A 16,281-nucleotide genomic window follows, 5' to 3' on the forward strand; every position below is an offset into this window, starting at 1 on the left:
ATATTGACTGTATCAAATCCAATCCCATGGTGCTTTGTTGAAGTGATCCAAAGTGCGTGTAAAAGTGACTTGAATGGCTGCAGCTAAATATGTTCACACCCTCAGTTGTGGCCTGCGCTGCTCTGATTGGTCACAGTGCATCTGTTTAAAGGGTGCAGATACCGAGAGAGTGGTTAAAGATGAGGATTTGTTCGGATCTGCGCAAGCATGATGACGGGCCCAACCGTGTGAATAAGAGCAAGACGGGACCCCAAGTCTTTCAGCACGAGCGCTGAAGCATGTGCACAAGCGCACGCCCCGCAGGAGATAAAACCATAGACGCACAAAGCCGCCCATCTTAAAATCCGCCCTCTCCCTCTGTGCATCTCCTGATCAATAGAGGAGAGAGATGTGTGCGGTTCGGGGGGCGGGTCACCGAGTTGCTGCCACAGTGTTGATGACATCTGCTGCCCTTCAGTAAGAGCCTGATTGATTGAAGACACGGTCAGTCTCCCAAAGAAAGGGAGCATTTGTTTGAAGCGAAAGAAAAAGTATTGAGATAACCAAAAAGAGCAGTGACAGTTTTGTTCTCCTCCTTTTAAACCATGGGAGGAGATTGATGCAATTTTCTGGCTTTTGAGAGCCTGTAGAGTTGGGTTAGGGTTTATTGTGTTCTGTCTGTCACTCCATTCACTCGTCAGACTCTGATGAGGGTCGTGTGAATGCCCCCCTCCCCCATCCACTCAGGGAAATGGAGGAGAAGCGAATCATCATTTCATTATGAAGTTAAATAAACTTGATCTGAAGGGAATACTTATTGTCTTAGCTTTTTTTTGCTTTCCTTTGGGCAGTTCATATTTCTGCTTGACACAAATAAACACATCTTTAAAATATTTTCACACTTATTACTTTGTGTCACCTTTGGTGTTTGGTGCTATTGTAGTGGAAAGCTAGTGAAAAAACTGTTTTTTATCCTCCGTCTCATGAAAATGTTGTTTTGACGAACCTCGCTCCAACACAACATTGTGGTGCTTATTCAGTTTTTTTTTAATGTGTTGTTGTGCGACTATACAGACCGTAATAATGGGGTGACCGGCCGTATGTGAGAAAATACAACATAGTGTGATTGAACAAAACATCTGCACCAAGGTTAACAGTTTTTGCCATTGTGAACCATATAATTTTCAGAAAACAGCAAATTATCATGATCCAGGTAGTGTAGCGAGCCTCAAAGCTGAGTTCAATAGAACCCATACGTGTGGTCGAAATGTGTTCTTCCAGGAATACATAAGTGCTGTCTACCAATTATTAGTCAAGACTGTGGGGTAATTTATGCTGCCTGTGAGCAGGACTTGAAGAAAAGAGATAATTGATTGACATGGCAGACATTGTTACACCCATTACCTGTTCTGAAATACTGGGCAGCCTCTCAATGGAGTCTCATTGTCCCGTTCCAAGCTCCCTCCATGGACTAATACGAGCCTCACATCAGGAAGCCCAAAGTAGCCCAGCAAGGGGACTGCGGTAACCACACTGATACAAAAGAAGCATTATTTTCACTCTGTTGCTTAACCTCGGAGACACAGGGTTTCCATGGTGCCGTATGCTTCTGGTGTGGTGCTCTGGTGGGGGGCACAAGCCAAACATAAGTAGACTTAAACACAGATGGAGTGAAGCTGGAACAAAAGCACTTGAGGTTGTGGTATGTAATGCTTTGTTAAACTGGTTTGAATTAAATTATGCCATTTTTAATAGTTTCAAACCTCTATACATTATAGTGATGCTTTCCTTCCTAAATTTGTCAACATATATTACACCTCAAGGAAAAGGCTTTAGTTGTTGATAAATCAATTATTTTTAATGGCATCACCTGGTTCATCAATATGCTTTAAATGCTTTAAAGGCACAGTTTACCCCAATATGAAAATTCTTTCACCATTATTTTTTGTCCATTTAATTTTCATTTGGACCTTAGTGACTTTCAAAAGATCTTCTTTTGTGTTCCACAGAAGAAACAGTCATACAGTTTTGTAACGACGTAATGGTGAGTAAATGATGACATAATTTTCATTTTTGGATGAACAGTCAGTATTTAAATTGTATAAGGACATGGATTGCTATAAGGGCAGAGATGATCTTACTAATCAATCATCTGACAGATGCCAAAAATCCATCCATCCAGTAATCATCATTCAGCTTTATCAAACAGTCTGACCTGGGTTAATAAGCAATATTTCTCTCTACGAGCAAAGGATCAAAGCTAAAGGTTTATTCACATATTGAGTGAATATTCGGTGTGAACGAGACTAAATCAATTCCAAATTGACTTATTTACTCTAGGGATGAAATTTGACAGAACAGGTTTCTGTATCACAGTTTCAGCACAGCATTTTTCAACATTGATAATATACAGTATAGCAGATACTTTTAGCCAAATCAAGAACATTAAGACACATCACAAGCAATTTATGATAAAACAGCCAATTAGTCTCTCAGTACCACAAATGGCAAGTTTTAAGTGCAAGCTAAAGTAGCACAGAAGCTGGAGCTTTATTACAATAAAGGAGAGAAAAAAATAAAAAAATATTTTAATACCTTTGATTATGGTTGTGGTTTAAGTGATCACAGAGGTTGTGTGGCTTTATCTGTTTCTTGAATGTTAGGATGGGGTCTGATTCAATGGGGTTGAGGTTGAAAACTCACTCTACCACAAAGGTTTTGGAAAGCAACATCCCGTCACTCTCACAAACTATAGAGGATGGGAGAGAACATCTGTAAGAGTGTGTTCAGGTAAGAGGCTGTTTCAGTACCAGTCTTGAAGCACCAGTGCTGATGCTATAAAGCAAGACCAGATGACCATTCAGATGTGGGCAGTAAATTTCAATTGGTCACTAAACAATACCCCCATATACCTGGCTGTCCTGGTTGGCTTTAGTGTTGTAAAACCCAGCTGTGCAGTGATGGTGTGGACTTGTTGTCGACTGTTGGCGTGGCTGGGATGGCACTTTTGGGTAATAATGTGTCAGGATTCTCCAGAAATAGTATTCCAGATATTCCAGCTGTTGATATTTTCTTGCACAAGGAACGTGTACAAGTCATTAAGTGATATGCCAAGTTTGTGACAAAAGAGTAACCAACAGAACCACCAACCGCACAATAACATCAATACTGAATAACATTTAACAAAACAGATCTTTGTGCACTTATTTGTTTTTGCATCCTCCTGCCCTTTGTTATTATTTTATCTATTTTTTTGTGTGTAAATGTGAATGTCTGTAATTTAATGTTACCAATGCTTTTGCAATGTAAATACTTTTTTTACCATGCCAATAAAACCACATAGTTGAATCTGAATAAGGAATGAAAAGCAATTACTTACAAAATGGAAACATATTTACTATGCCTATACCTAGCACCATTCTTTTAAAACAACTGCTATTCGTATTAATAGTACATTTCTTGTCATGCAATTATACTTCATATAAATTCTGTTTGTGTGTTGTATCTTGGATTAAAGCATGTGAATGACCATGGCTTTTTTCTTCACAAAGAAGTGAATAGAAAACCTTCGATGTCAGTCCATTTCTTTTTATTTTGTTCTGTAAACACTGGCTTTTATAAATTAAACTTTAACATTTCAAACTAGGGATGTCAATTTACATATATTCCCATAATCGATCATTGTCTAAATTAATTATCAATTGATCAATTTAATCGTTAACTACTCACTTTAATGATGACCAGGCTAATCGACCAAGTTTTCTAGATTCAATTATTATCGACAATTAATCAATCGTTGATTTAATCGTTAGCATCCCTAGTACAAACAACTCTCTTATTCTAAACATGTCTGTCAGTTTATATGGATGCTTATTTTGGATCTTTTATAGGTTGCTCAAGAGACAGAACGCTGAGCGTGTGCCTTTTCGAGTATGAATCGTGTTCTCCAGAACACCACTTTACCTTTGAGGCAACCCTTAAAAAAACATTTCTTAGCTTCTGTGCAACGTCACAGTGCTCTGTGCTTGCTGTCTGTACTTGTTAAATTGTGCACTTAAAGCAAATGCAATATCACAAGGCAGACACTTACTTGGATCGCAAACTCAACCACACTTTGACAATGTCCTTTAGTATCAAGGGCATGGTTCTATCTGTGAATGCCACGCATTGGCACAACTGTACAACAGCAAAAATTAAACCTTTTCTAAATATTATGCCTCCCTCGGTTGCACCCTCACTTATGAACTAGAGATCTGGTCTACCATGCACTTCTTCAAACAAATACTCTTCTCCTGCCTCAGCGCTTCTCAACTGTGGGATTAAATGCAAGAACATTGGACTCCGCGTAGCTCAGTGAAGCTCAGGGCTCTAGCTGTCGCCAATGTTCGTTAATCCAGGGCAATGTGACACTGCAGAGTGTCCTACTGTAATTGAGGAGTTGTTGCATTTGTGTAGTTTTGACTGGCTCAGCACTGCTGTTGAAAGCATAGGTCTATTGACGGTGACATAAGCCAGCAACAGTTAATTAACTTTTTCATAAAGTAATGCTCGCAGCTGGATTAGGGGACTCTCTTCAATATAAAGTTTCTCTTGTTTGTTTTAGGTCACAGAGGGATTGAGCCAAAGGAGCCTTGCAGCTATGTGACTTAAATCACACTGGAGTCGTGGATGATAGACACAAGCACACTTTATCATTGGGAGCTTTTTTGGACACGTCGTAATTCCATTAAAAAACTTGACTTTTTACTTTCTCAATGTCAGAAAAAACAGGCATGCTATTACAAATGAAGGAAGATCGAAATTTCAATTATTACAAAAAAAGTACTGTAAATCTTTCTCTCTTTTCGAAGAGAGGGTGGAAAGGACGAGATACAGCAGACTTCAGCATTTATGTAACGTTTCATTCAACCATGCCAATAAGCTTTATTCTAATGATATGCTATACAGCTAATGTCCAAATGTTCGTTTTACAGAGTAGATACATTTTTAAGTTAATTAACACCAAATTTAAAAAGCTTGATCTGTATTCATATGGATCCAGGCCATACTGTACTTGCCCTTATGAAAATATTCTGTAATTATTGTGCAGGATCTAAAGTTAACCTGCATCACTTTAAATAAATAAATAAATAAAGATTATGCATCGGCTGTTGTATCTTGCAGTATTTAAATTACAGGGTTTATATAATTATATATACCACTCTTACTAATAAATAAGTAGAATAAATTAATTTTAAGTAACTTTCTGACAAAAACTGGCTAGTTTGTATATCTCTTTGTATAATCTAGAAGACCAATGAAAGTACCGGTAGTTCCAAAATAGGCCAATACAAAAGAAATCCCCTCTGCTTAAAGCGTCCTCTGCCTCAGCTCCACTCCATGTTTTCCATTTTACGCTCCCTGTTTACTTTTAAGAGAAACCCATTCCAAGTGATCATGAGGCTATGGAAAAACACAAACAGTTTGCCTTTCAACAACCAACACGCTCCTCCTCGCTACAGGGGGAAATTACAAAGCTACGATTCTGTTGTGAGAGAGAAAACGGCAACACTCTGTCTTTCAAAATACGGACTCCTCACTCCAGGCAAATCCACTTCCTCTCAGCATGGCACGAATTAGCTGTGTCCCAATTCGGAGGCTGCATCCTTCTAAGGTTGTGAAGGTCGGACCGAGTGTTGTTAAATGAGACAGTCTAGCCCACGGAGAAAAGTTCTTGTCGCATAGCAACTGTGACCGCTGCCGGTGATGAGTGAAAGTAAAAAATATCCAAAAAACTAAATTGAAAGTATCGGTATCGGACTGGTTCTGGAAAAAGTGGTATCTGTGCATAGTTTGTACTGGACTTTTTTGAAAGTTATAATCAACTGTCTTAAAATGAAACCGGGTTCACAGCCTGTCTAAATACGTTCACCTTGGTCCATTTATTACATTATAAAGAGTAGAAACTAAATAAAATCGCATCTTAGTAAGACAAAAGTCAACATGTAATCCACTTTAAACTTTTTGATGATTATGGCTTACAGCTTATGAAAACCCTAAATTCAAAATTAGAATATTGTGAAAAGGTTTTCATAGCTGTAGGGCATAATCATCAAAATTAAAGCAAATAAAGGCTAGAAATATCTCACTTTGCATGTAATGAGTCTATATAATATATTAGTTTCACCTTTTAAGTTGAATTACTGAAATAAATGAACTTTTTCACCATATTAAAATTTTTCGAGTTTCACCTGTATACAGTATGTATCATTAGATGTTCGAGTAAGTTGAAACACAATACTTATATTTAAAAGTGTAAATCCGGCAATATCTCTCAAACAAATCCTGTCACCGGCACAATTCATTCTGAGGTAGGCTAGGACGCGAAGGATCCATTGCTTCATTCAAAATCAAATACTTTCCTATTACTGTATAACATGAGAAAACTGTATTGCCGCAAGAGTAGTATGTCCGAAAACATAGTATCCGAATAGTCCCTGGATGACCTACCTCCGCAGAGATTCTGAAGTGCGCATTCGATGGACACTTTACTATCCCGTGAGGTCCTGGGAGGGGATTTATGAATAGAAGTCAAGCGACGCAACTGACGTTTGTAGATCACGTGACAGTAAAAACATGGCGGATGTATGTTCGAATTTCATTCTTACTACCAGTACCCATTTTCATATTATAAAGAGTACTTTTTTAATGGTCACGAAGTAAATTCAAATGTAGTACCTACTCAGACAGTACGCGATTTCGGACGTACAGTAGCGCATCTGTTGTATCCTTTATTGTCAGGGAAATGAAGGACACATTTCCAGGCTTCATTTGAAGGAGCCTTTGATTTGGGACAGCCTTTGTCTCTCGGCTGTGACACAATTGGCCTTTAAATGCAGCCTTTGAAGGACGCTACCTCTGAATTGGGACGCAATTATTGAACGTTAAGAAGTCACTCACTTCTCATGCAGTGTTTTGTTTATAAAGACACAGCTTAAGGAAAATGGTTTTGATTCTTAAATCCAAAGTATCGATATTTTAGTCTATTTTAGTCTGTTGATGCGTTAACAGAACTTCACTTAATATTCGTAGGACTCCTCACATCCAATAAATCACATTAAGCTTTGTTACTTTTGATATAAAACAAAGCCTCCGCTTTCAAATTCTGTCAATTTTATCAGAAATACAAACAATAAATACCGCTTTAATGTGGTTTGATAGAGAGCTGCGAAGCGGCAGCGCACGTGAACCAATCATCTCTTACTCCTTACTGCTAGTTATAGCAAACAATACAACTTGGATGAACATCAGAAGGTATGTTGAAAGAAAAGCCCCTTTCACACAGCGTGTTGATCCCGGGAAATTGCCGAAAAATTGCCAGAGTGCCTTCTGTGTGAACGCAAACACGTCCCAGGATTGATGTCGGGACCTAGTAACATTGCCGGGATCAGTCCCGGAACGCGCCCTGTGTGAACAAAAGCCAGGATCAATGCCGTAAGGGGTGTGTCATAGTGTGACTTTTAGTCTTAGAAGAAAGTTTGTTCTCGTCATCAACAAAGAAAGAACGAAAAAATGTCTGCAAACTGGAACGAAGCAGAGACGAGGGAGCTCCTTACTATCCGCACTGAAGCTGAGATCGTTCGCCAGCTTTGTGGAACGGTACGCAATGCGTGTATATGTTTTCGATGTGTGCGTTACACGTCTCATCCTGACATCACGTGTCTTTACGGGATCTTACCGGGATGTGTGTGAATGCACTCACAGATCCCGGAAAATCACTGGCAGTGTGAGTGAACCAAAATCAAATGACACATTATCTGTGTAGCTATTTTCTGGAATCTCTGTGTGAAAGGGGCTATACTGTACAGTGCAATTTACCAAAATGTATCATAACTACTCATATAACAACTCAGTGTTTCAACCATGGTAAAGCCCGGGACACACCAAACTGACGCCAAAGATCTAGCACTGATCTAGCACTGTGTAGTCGCCTCGCGTCGCCTTGCGTCACCTCGCGTCGCCTGCGTTGGGGGAAAAAGCTGCACTTGAACACACGAGAGAACTACAGGCGACCGTCAGCTAGAATTCTGGGCCTGCGTGTAAATGAGACAACTGTCTATTTCTGCAGATATATTCATCATTCAAAAAGAGAAACCAACGCTGCAGGCTGCAGATACATAAACCATAAACAAAGCAGTGCGTGCTTACCGTTTTGAATATCAATCCTGTTAAAAACTTTCTTTATTCCACTCCGCTTATGTTCATTTTTAAATATTCGCCAAGGAACACTCAGGCAAGATGACGTAACATTAGAACAACCTTCTATCTGTACCGTTTTAACTTCTTTGTACGCTGTTTTGCTATTATTCTCTAATAGTAACTTTTCACTAAGCTGAACAGCCAATCAGAGTTCCCTCTTTCACCGACGGCCCGCAAAAAACCCAGATGGCGTCAGATTAGAGCCAACAGTGCGGAACACACTGGGAAAACTACGTCGGCCAACGCTCAAAAACGGTCCGACGTTGCCCAACGACCGATCGTCGGCTTAGTGTGTCCTGGGCTTAAAACGTCAATGCAAGCAGCTTGTGAACAATGTCACGTGACATTATACTTACCATATTTATATATCCTCAGAAAAGCCATTCAATGACCATAACTCATTATTTATTTAGATAAAAAGTAATCTAGAGGGGAGCATTGTGATAAATATATGCAGTATTGATTTGTATTTTTAAGGCACACTGTCACTTTTCGCCACTAGAGGTCGTTTATTCAAAACAAAGGCATAGCTTGATGTCGCAGAATCATGGGAGCTGTTGTCTTCACCTCTACAGCCGGTGGAGAATACAATGGGACTCAGGCAGAAATCATATTCATGAATGACTGGCAATTTTTAAAGTTACGAAAGCCGCTGGAGTGGAACGAGCCACTGGAGCGATTGCTAATGAGAGACAAGCACAATACTCGGCTCGAGAGCAGTGAAGCTTTTATTTTGCCACAGACCGCTTCCGCTTCTTCTGGTCATCCGTATGTGGGGTAACGCGCCACTGTTTTATCATACATTTAGATACATTTGAGTGTGTTGAAAGTTATTATAATGCTACTCTTTGCGCTCGCTCGGTGCATGGCTACAATATGAGACACTTGGTGCACACTAGATCAATATTAGGCATGGAAAAAAATGGTACTCGCGGTAAATCAAGAAAACAAGATTTAAACAAAACAAGATTTAAACAAAAATACCAACTGTTGAGCTGTTTTCTGTCGATGAACAGTTGCTCACCTGTCTAATAAAACACATAATATATTAAAGCAAGATATTAATATATATAGAATATTATATTAAAGTATGGTGTTTCCATGGTTTCTACAAAATAAAACGGAAAACGAGTGTAACGCGGGTATGATGTCATTGATAGGCGTCCACACTGACTGTGTCCGTATCCTGGTTAAAACTGCTTATTTCTCTGGATTTAAACATTAGAAACATTTATGATAATGTAAGTACACAAATCAACAAAATATCTAACATTGTTCAAGTGGTTTTTGTATATTTTAATCCAAAAATCTTACATAGTGTGCCTTTAACCTGTTCTCCAATATTTTAAGTATTTTCAAATAAATTGGAGTAGAAACAGAATTATGTCAAAAGTTATTATTATAAAACTACCTTATGTGCAATTTAAATGTTTGGAAATCAGTTGTAACCCACAGATGGGTTTGCCGTAGAGCACACCATGAGATATATGATTCTTAAGTAGATTGAAAAAATTAATAATTGTAAGTGCTTGAACCCACATTTCAGGAACACCGAATCACACTGACGAGATTTTAATTTAGTCCCTTTCTGCACACTTGGGGCCCCTCTGTGCCCCCCTAGAATCCTACAGTCGCCACGGCTCCTTGGATACGCTGACTGACATCGGCACCTCCCCTCAGTGCAACGTTTCCCTGATGAGCGATGCTCCTCTAGCACACTAACAGAGACTTGTCCATTTTGTCAGCCACTTTTCACTAGAGACAATAAGTTGCGCGTTACCACTGTTTTCCCAGAGTTTGTGGGGACTGAGACTCCCGAGGCATGCTTCACGGATGGCCGACAGTGTTGTGGTCCCTTTGTGAGTTTCTCCACAGTGCTCTCCCCTGGCTGAGGTTCGCTGCAGCTGTGGCTTCTCAATAGGGCTTATTGTAGACGCGCGGAGTGTGAGCGAGCAGCGCAGTGATTGAGCGGAACGGAGGGAAAGACGCCTGTAGTGCAGGGATGCTCCTGAATATGTTTCCTTCACTCATTCGGGAAGAGCGCGTCTAGAGCGCCTGCGACGTGACGGAATCCTTCTGCATTTTCACAAGAACATTTACAATTTATACGCACGCGAAGGACTAAGAGGAAAAGGTGAGCGTGATTTTTTTGCAGTGTTTACTGAGGTGCAATACCGTACAGACTGAGTTTATTTGCGGTGCCCGTTAACGGCTACAAAACCATTCTAGAATGATATCTAAAACTTGAGAAAGGGCAGTATTGTTTGTTATTTTATGAATTTATTTTTCAGAAATTGTCTGTTTTGTTTAACGGACTGCAATAAAAATATTGCATTTGCTATGGGGAAAAATAATAAAAAGGAAAAATGAACGAAGCCTTTTTAATTCAATTCAATATATCCACGCACTATGCAGTTTCAAATATTGTAGAACAGTGTGGTCAGCATCAAGATTTTAAGAGCCGCTTCTCAAAGTTTCTCTCACTGCCTGTGATGTTTTAATATTCAGCGCTTTTCCCTCATGGAGCATCTGTGATGTCCAAAAGTTAAGGTCTGGCAGTCAGCATATTAATCGAGCCGCTGCGAAGTACAATTTCTCAGTCCTAAGAGCAATAGTTGGGACCTTGCCAGAGAGTCGCATTTGTGATGCAAATACTGTCGTCTGTAGTGAGACTGTGAAAGATTTATTTTTGATGGGAAAATAACCCAATGTCTGTTACACTACAGAGGTTGTTGTTTTCCATTTTCTGTGTAGTATTATACCAAAACAAAAGCAGATATAACAGGTTCAAAGGTGCAGTTTTCCTCACACCTCTGTATCGATATCAAATACCTCTGTCAGGACGCCACTGCAATGCCAACAACAGCACGGAGGCTCGTAGTGGAAACTTCGCTTGTAATGTGAAGCTGGCGGCCGCTAGGTGGCGCGTTGAGTGTTTTGTGACTGTTTGTGAGGCCAACTTGATTTAGCTTATATGCTGTCCAAAAATGTATTGTGGATTTGGGTGTTTGTTGGTCAGTAGGCCTGTAAAGTAATTTTCAGTATTATTTGCAGAATATGTTCAGTTCCCTTGTGCTGTGACAATTGCTTACTTCCTGACTTAACATCTGGTTGTAGCATATTTGCACTATCGTGCCTAAGCAGTGGCTGTCTTCAGAGAGGGATGACCAGTAAATGTCGCCCTGAAATCAGGGGGTCCCACTAAGATTTGATATGCTATAGCCCATCATGGCTGTCGTGTTGTTTTTTGGCCCCAAAAGATTATGAAAAAGGGAACCGCTGTTGTAAAATGGTAGTTTTAGGGGTTTTGACATGTTTGTGAAACGGGACTGGTGTAGTTTTGCCAAGCCATGCTGTACACTGAAAAAAAAAGTAGCTAGTAAAATTCACAATTAATTACAAAGACACTGCAAGGGACACTTGCAGAATTAGAAATAGTATTTCTTCTCAAATGCAGTCCAATAATATTGGTTTTATTTACAACTTCAAAAAATATATATATTTTGGCTGGGTCACCTATAAATATTTTGTACCAGAAATTTTAAATCGACTGTGTTTTGCATTGACATGATGCACTGATTGCACTTTTAAGAAAAAGGCTTTTTTGTGAAGCATGTGATGAAACAGTGCCAGAAAAATTGTCTTTTAATAAATTATAAATGTATTCTTTATTAGAAATTTTCATCACGCATTCTCATGAGCAGCCATATCCAGCCCAGATCCTTTCGTAATCTTGTCATAGTCACCCTCAAGAGTCTGCACAGCGAAGGGCAGCCATAATAAGAAGGCCATATGCTACCAGTCCGCAATGTGCTGTGTTTGATGTCCAGATGCCAGGAGCCTTGCTTTGCTCTGTGTTGGAGCATACTGTCCCTGGTGCGTGCCACAATCGCTCTTGCACCGCAGGGGGGCTATGACTAGATAGTGTGTTGAGATGGGTTTTTGGAGCTGAGTCTCTGGCTGTGGCTGTGGGCGCTCTCTCACAGGGCGGTCTGCACTGAAGCCTAAGCTCCTCTCGTCAGATGGCATGGGGGGCTAATGAGACTTCATCATCCTGTCCCAGACCATTTGGGCGATCTGTGCTGAACACAAAGTCCGGGGCCTCAGCCAAGCCTGACAGCGAGCAGATTCGGGCGGGGAAAAATGATAGTGGGGGGCTGGACGGAGAAGAGAAACAAATATAGTGCACTCATGGTATGGCATATTGTCGCCTTGTAATGTACAGTAATGCGTAATAGCTTTTTAGTCACGATCCATTATTTGATCCATCCAAAATAATCAGAGAATAATCAAATAAAACCAAAAAGGATTTGTGATGGATCCTAATACAGATTGTTTCAAAGAAGCTTCAAACTGAAAAATAACATTGAAAATTCATCAATTATGGAACAATTTCAATTTAAGCTGTTAAGCAGCACAGAAGATGATAGAGTGCAAGAGTTGGGTTCCAGAAGTAAAAGCTCCATTCATTTTCTCCATAGGGGAACGACAACGATAACTTGTAAAACTTTAAAGACAGACCTGTCGTGAGCTCATAGATTGTTAATTGATGGTATATACTTTTTTTTGAAGCCATCCGTTTCAACTTTCAGTTTATTCAGTTCAATAACTGTCAATGCTGCAAAGTTCATCAATTATAAAACGAGTTTAGTTCAGAATGCTTTTCAGAGGGCATTATACAGCTAAAGTCAAATCAATGTTGATTCAGTTCAGTTCAATGATGGTGTCGATGTTGCGAAGGTATAACCATGATTGTGACACGCAGCCCTCGTGCTAATTTCTGGAAAAAATTCATTTGCGTATTGTGTTATCATTTTCCTTCATTATAGTTTCAGTCCTAATCTGGGTCCTAAGCAATTTAGTCGAGCAAACTTGTCCTAAGATATTGCTTCAGACGCAGAGCATTAAAAAATCCCTGGGTTTGTTTCCTATGTCCTTGTTTGCTGTGTTTTAATGCAAGCGAATGATAAATGATCCATATCACCTTCCAGCTCTCTATTAGCCTGCGCTACGCTACAAGCATTCCAGACTCAAAGCTCTTTTTATTTCGCAGCGGTGTCATGTAGCACTTCAATGAAACTATTGGAGGTCAAAGATAATTGAGATGTGTGGAGGACTATTTTGCCACAACTGTGCTTTCTTGATACCCATTGTCAACCATTTTTGAAAACTTTTTGTTGAATCGACTCAGTCAAACGCATAGAGATCTAATCAGCTGCTAAGCACTTGTAATTCCCCTATAAAGTGAAGCTTATGATAGAGATTACAGGCTTTAGATGAGACTTTTCCCCACTGAAGGGTCCTGGCACTGTGGTCTTCTGAAGCAAAGCGCAAGACGTTCTGTTCTTCTCCAGCAGCGCTGGTGCTTTTGAGCTTGGAGAGAATACAAGGAGGGAGTGGAATCCCAGAGGGATGCTTCTGTTCACCTTTAGAGCTCACGCTTCAATTATGCTATTATTTTGCAGAGTTACAGTATCTGTCAAAGCTTTAATGTTGCAGATGTGTTTAACAGCTTTTATTTAAACCCTATATTACCATCAACACTTTTTAACGATGCGAACACTTTAACACTTTGAAACAGTGACATCGTTTGAAGCCCACCTAAACCTGCAAGAAATATAATGAATCTTATGCACATTCTGCAATAATGGCGTAGTTTTGAATTGCCACGCACTCTAAACCCAATATGGAAGTTGTTCTCTCTGTAAAGCGTAGGTCAGATCTCATCTTTTCTCGGACAACGAAGGATTTCTGTGGAGATTTGACATCCCGTTCAACATCAAAATAAGCTGTTGAGGCGTGAATCCTGCTGCTGTTGGTTTGAACTGCTGGAAGGACAGATTTCTCTAGAGAACGTATATGTGCTCTACCCAAATCCCTTTTGAACTGTTTTTTTCCAGACTTGTAAGTGTTTCACTTTAAAAGGATGTTAGAAACACCTAAAAGGCTCTCTCGGACCAAGAAGCTCCAGGGACCCCTTAGGAGAATTTTGTGCCTGGAATTTTGTCACTTCAACTTAGAGTGCACACTTTTAAATTGTAGTCCTCCTTTGCAATTTGGAGCATGAGGGTTTTTATACAATATAAAAATCCAGTGTCACTTACATAACACACTTTTAAGGTGCAGTGCAGCTTTGTAGTTCTTAGTAGCAGCTCTTGAGCTGGAGGTTGTAGGTTCAAACCCCAGATGGGTCCATTCATGAGCCACTGCCATTGTGCTCTTGAGCAAAGCGCTTAACCAACCCCAGGAAAAGTTTCACACAGTAAAAAAAAGTCACATTAGATTAGAAAGTGATTGGTAAATGAAGAATAATATAATGGAACATACCTGTGAAGTATGATGATGATAAACCGTGGGTCAAAGAAATTATGCTCATTTTTATTTTGTCAGGAACTATTAGTTTATTTAAAAATACATTAAAATGCAATTCATACATGTTATACCACTTCTATGAATATTCAAATTTAAATTAATTTAGATATTTTGAAGTTAAAAATGGTACAACTCTTGGGAAAAGGCCTTATTAAAATAATTCAATTCTTGAAAAGAAACCATTAAGTACTTGGCATAATCTTTTGTTAGTATTTCTTTAAAAAAAGATGCATCTCTGCTCATTAATATTTATTAATAAGATCATTTGACCTTTTTATGACAAAGCAAGGTTAGTTAAGGCTGTAAAATGTCATGTGGTGTTAACCTTTTTAAAATATTTTTTTAAGTTTTTTTAATGATTAAGAATAAGATGTGTACACACATTCAAGATATAAGGTAAATGTTATTACGTTTTGCTTGATAGATCACTTGACATTATTATTAATTTTGTATTAAATGAAAACCTTTTTTTTGAGAATGGTAAAAAAGCCATATAAAATGGTTTCAAAACCATATGACACCATCATGAATACAGAGAACATGTGTTTTAAACTTATTTGACATGACCCATATGCTGCCTTGCATAAGATAAGTACACTGTATGCTCACTCCTTTGTTGGGATGGTACATATTTGCTTTATTTCTCCAAACCTTTGCATTGGATCTCTATCCCTCTCCTTCCGTCTGTTTCCCCCACCCACCCCGGTTCCCTTCAGCCCTAAAGATTAATGTGCTCCACTTTCAGCAGTGCTGTCAAATGCCCATCCAGAGGAAAGAGCTGAATGTCCGTTTTGCTCACCTGTAGTGGTCTGCCTGCACCTGCATCTCAGACTGCAACCTCTGAAATGCCAAAAGTCATGTTGTCTAAATCTGTGGTTCAAATGTGAAGTGATATTATAAAAATGACGGTGCATCAAGTCTGTATCTGTGCTGACAGACTCTCTTTTTGTAAATTTCTTTGACTCTTTTCTCTCACTCTGATTTTTTTCAACCTCTCCCCCTGATGTCTGTTCTCACCGCAGGTTTGAGAGCTTCAGCTACAATCATCGTTCATTCCTGTGGTCTCTCCCATCAATCACCGGTCAGACGGTCTGCTCTATCCCGATACCCGCGCCAGTGCTTGAGAGTGGGGTACAGTTTCCCAGGAGCAACTTCTTAGCCTCAAGATCTCTGGTGCCCGTTCAATACGGAGGAGTGTATTTTTTTTGTTTCCTTTTTTTACTTTCATCCTTTCATCCAAATGATGCAGATAGGCTCTGCAGTGTGGACTGGACTGACTGTGATGACTATGCTGCTGTTGGCTCAGTGGGACGTGGGCTGCAGGGGGATGACACTGAACTCTGTCCCGCTCCGTCCAGCTTCCCTGAGGCCCATCAGAGCTAGTGTGGGCGCATCCCTTCAAAGACACAAGCGCAACTGGGTGTGGAACCAATTCTTCGTCCTGGAGGAATACACAGGAGATGAACCTCTCTATGTTGGCAAGGTAAAGCAAAATATATCCTCTGCCTCTGATATTTTATGTACCAAGTCTAGTGCACTGAGGCCATTTCTGATGACAACTAGGGCTGAGCTCTATTGTTTAATTTTTATTTTCATTCTATGTTGTATGCATTATGTGAAATTCATAAATTTAAAACATTTCAACAGAAAGGCGGAACTTTTTAGAAAATACTGAGAAGGCTAAAATGAATA

At 39.6% G+C, this 16,281-nt stretch overlaps 1 protein-coding gene across 7 annotated transcripts in view; it reads left to right on the forward strand.

The window, feature by feature from the left end:
• The window catches only part of cdh7a (cadherin 7a), a 95,550-nt gene that overhangs the window by 30,417 nt on the left and 48,852 nt on the right, over positions 1-16,281 (forward strand). For 4 of the 7 annotated variants that reach the window (XM_079611849.1, XM_079611843.1, XM_079611848.1 and 1 more), the window contains 2 exons: positions 15,612-15,720; positions 15,839-16,072. In XM_079611849.1, coding sequence (XP_079467975.1) covers positions 15,872-16,072 — 201 coding nt within the window. In that variant the 5' untranslated portion in view covers positions 15,612-15,720; positions 15,839-15,871. Of the gene's footprint in view, positions 1-9,991; positions 10,352-15,611; positions 16,073-16,281 lie in introns of those variants that run through there. The other 3 variants (XM_079611846.1, XM_079611845.1, XM_079611847.1) reach the window with 2 other exon arrangements.

Source organism: Phoxinus phoxinus, assembly GCF_949152265.1.
Source record: "Phoxinus phoxinus genome assembly, chromosome: 5".
Taxonomy (NCBI): Eukaryota; Metazoa; Chordata; class Actinopteri; order Cypriniformes; family Leuciscidae; genus Phoxinus; species Phoxinus phoxinus.